The sequence below is a fragment of the Phoca vitulina genome, unplaced genomic scaffold (assembly GCF_004348235.1).
Source record: "Phoca vitulina isolate PV1807 unplaced genomic scaffold, GSC_HSeal_1.0 scaffold282, whole genome shotgun sequence".
In the NCBI taxonomy this organism is placed as follows: domain Eukaryota; kingdom Metazoa; phylum Chordata; class Mammalia; order Carnivora; family Phocidae; genus Phoca; species Phoca vitulina.
This window is the reverse complement of record NW_022589969.1, coordinates 25877-28263: the sequence shown is the minus strand read 5'-3', so window position 1 is coordinate 28263 and position 2387 is coordinate 25877. Positions and strand designations below refer to the sequence as shown.

Below are 2387 nucleotides of genomic sequence, written 5' to 3'. Positions count from 1 at the left end.
CTGATCTTGTTTCACAGTCATGTACAGTCCTCGTCCTCACTTTATAAAGAATTACTGGGTTTATTCATCTGGCTAAAATATCCAAATTTCATACCAAGTATTTATGAAGTGACCCTTCTACTTTCACAAGGTCATTAAAAATAGTTTCCATTTCTTCTAAAACTACAGAAAATATGAAAGAAAACACATCAACTCATTTCATAGAAATGAGTCCCTATATTAATCCTTTGGTATATTTAATTTCAGCATTTTTCACTGCATGTACTAAATACATAAATATAAGATTTGAAATAAAAATACAGAGGTTGCTTTTTTTAGACTGCTTTATTGGTTTCACAATATAATGACCATCTTTCCATGCAATAGGTAAAGTTCTCCTGCTAACAAAATCTTACAGATTGGATCAAAAACACATTCAACTTGAAGTAATAATAGACATACTAGAAATGAGTTACATCAAAAGGTTTACAACAAAGCTATATCATGAACACATAAGTTTAGAAAGCAGGTGTCTCCCTATTAACTTCAGAGAAAACACCAGGATTCAAGGCATAAGGCAAAACTCATCACGATGGTCATGGTGAGGGGGGTCAGTGCTAACTGCCCGCAAACTATGACTGAACTGCTTTTCCTTCAGCTTTTGCATGAGTTGTCTCATCTCCTCCCCAATCCTTTCCACATTCTCTTCTCTCATACTTCCCGGCTCTTCAAGCCTCTGAATCACATCCCATCTATACTGCTGGATGGGCTGCCTAACACGGAACCGCCTACGATTTACTCTAGGCACACAATATTCACCAGTTTCCAAAGGGAGGGCCAAGGGCTCTCCTTTATTAGCAACTTGCTCCTTTTCATCTTTTTTTTCATTTTCCTGGTCGGTATTTTCCATGTTGAGATTTTTTACTGCGTGCTCCTCTTTGGACGCCATTGCTCCTAGGAGACAAAAGACAAAAGACAAAAGAAGGGGCTGAGTTTTTGGTGGACAGGTCAGCACCGAGGACAGAGGCCTTACTACTCATCTTTCAGAGCCCTGGATATCAACGGTTTTTAAAATTTCATTTTCCTACCTGAAAAGCTTTGTGCGTCCTCTAGGGGGCCTCCAAGTCCGGACCCCCCACCACCACTTCTCTGTCCTACCTCCCCCCACAAACCCACCATTTTCCTACAGATCCATCCCCAGGCTTCCGCAGTCACCAAAATGGAGGACGGGGGACGAGTAATGGGATAGTTGGAAGGGGGTCTCAAACTGGGCTCTGCACCCGCCCCCCACACTGACCGCAGCACCGACCTGGGCCTATCCTTGCTGTCTCCTCCTTCTCCCAATTCTCGCCGTGAGTGCGCCGCCGCGACACTTGACACCTAGACCCGCAGACCTGCAGAAGGCCGGCGTGGAGGGAACAGGGGCTGTTGCGAAGCGCTTGGCGCCGACCCGCCAACACCTGGTCCCTTCTGGGTCCCGGCCACCCCTGGCCGCCCCCCATCCGCATCTCCCGCCCTCACCCATAGCCTCCCCCCACCCCGCCCCGGAGGTTCACCATTTTCCGGTAGGAACTCGGGTGATTTCCAATTGCTCTTGGTGCTCTGCTGCCCTCCCGGCCGTCCCAGCACCCCTACCCCAGGGGGCCACTACTGATGTTCCCAAGAATGCCACTGCGCTGATCCCCTGCGCCGGCTTTGGGAGTAGGCGGACCGCTGCCGCCCTGGCCTCGCGCGCGGGCCCGGGAGCCCTTACCTGCTCTGCTTTCCTCGCGCCAGTTGCCAGCCCGCCAGCCGCAGGACAGCGGGGAGCCGGTACCCAGAAGCGGGACTGACGACTGCACGGAAGGCTGCGTTGCTCTGCAGCTCCAGGTCACGTGAGGGCCTCGCGTCACCAAGGAGCTCTCTCCCCTCCCACTCCACTCCCTCGGGGGGCGGGGAGTTCTACTGGACCCTGCCTCCCACCTCTGCACGCACCAACTCCCCCTCCGCTTGTCTGTGCGCGGGGCCACAGCGCGCACCGTCTTGTCACTCAGCTCTGTTCTCTTCAATCTGAGGGCCCACAAGGGGCCTTACCGCCTTATGGTTAGGGTTTACCTTTCTCTGGTTACCGGGGAGGGTCTGCATATCACCCTCCTCCTCTCCCCAAGGCCTTCGCATTGGCTTGGTCTTTTCAGTTTTTTCTTCTCTTCTCCCTGGCTGTGTATCTGCTTCCTAAAAATTTCTCTTTATTGTTTTTTTAACAATCAGTATTGTTTAAAAAACAAAATTATGAAATTTCATTTTTAAACGACATGCTTCAACCTGGAGAAGTAAAAAGAAAACTCATTTTTTATGTTCTGCACCACACAGAAAATATTTTCTCTGGGCTCCACAGAACTTCATTTTAGAACATTCTAGATTGTTTTAAA

General features: G+C 49.4%; 1 protein-coding gene across 1 annotated transcript; it reads right to left on the bottom strand.

Moving 5' to 3' along the window:
• Positions 1-305: 305 nt before the first annotated feature.
• LOC116629107 (protein BEX1-like) lies at positions 306-1870 on the bottom strand. The gene is made up of 3 exons (XM_032399407.1): positions 1733-1870; positions 1289-1373; positions 306-933 (listed from the first exon to the last, which is right to left on the bottom strand). The coding sequence occupies exon 3, from the start codon at positions 926-928 to the stop codon at positions 545-547; it is 384 nt and encodes a 127-aa protein (XP_032255298.1). The 5' UTR covers positions 929-933; positions 1289-1373; positions 1733-1870; the 3' UTR covers positions 306-544.
• Positions 1871-2387: the final 517 nt, after the last annotated feature.

Excerpts from the sequence above, each read along its gene's own strand:
- LOC116629107 (XM_032399407.1), bottom strand. The coding sequence starts at position 928 with ATGGCGTCCAAAGAGGAGCACGCAGTAAAAAATCTCAACATGGAAAAT.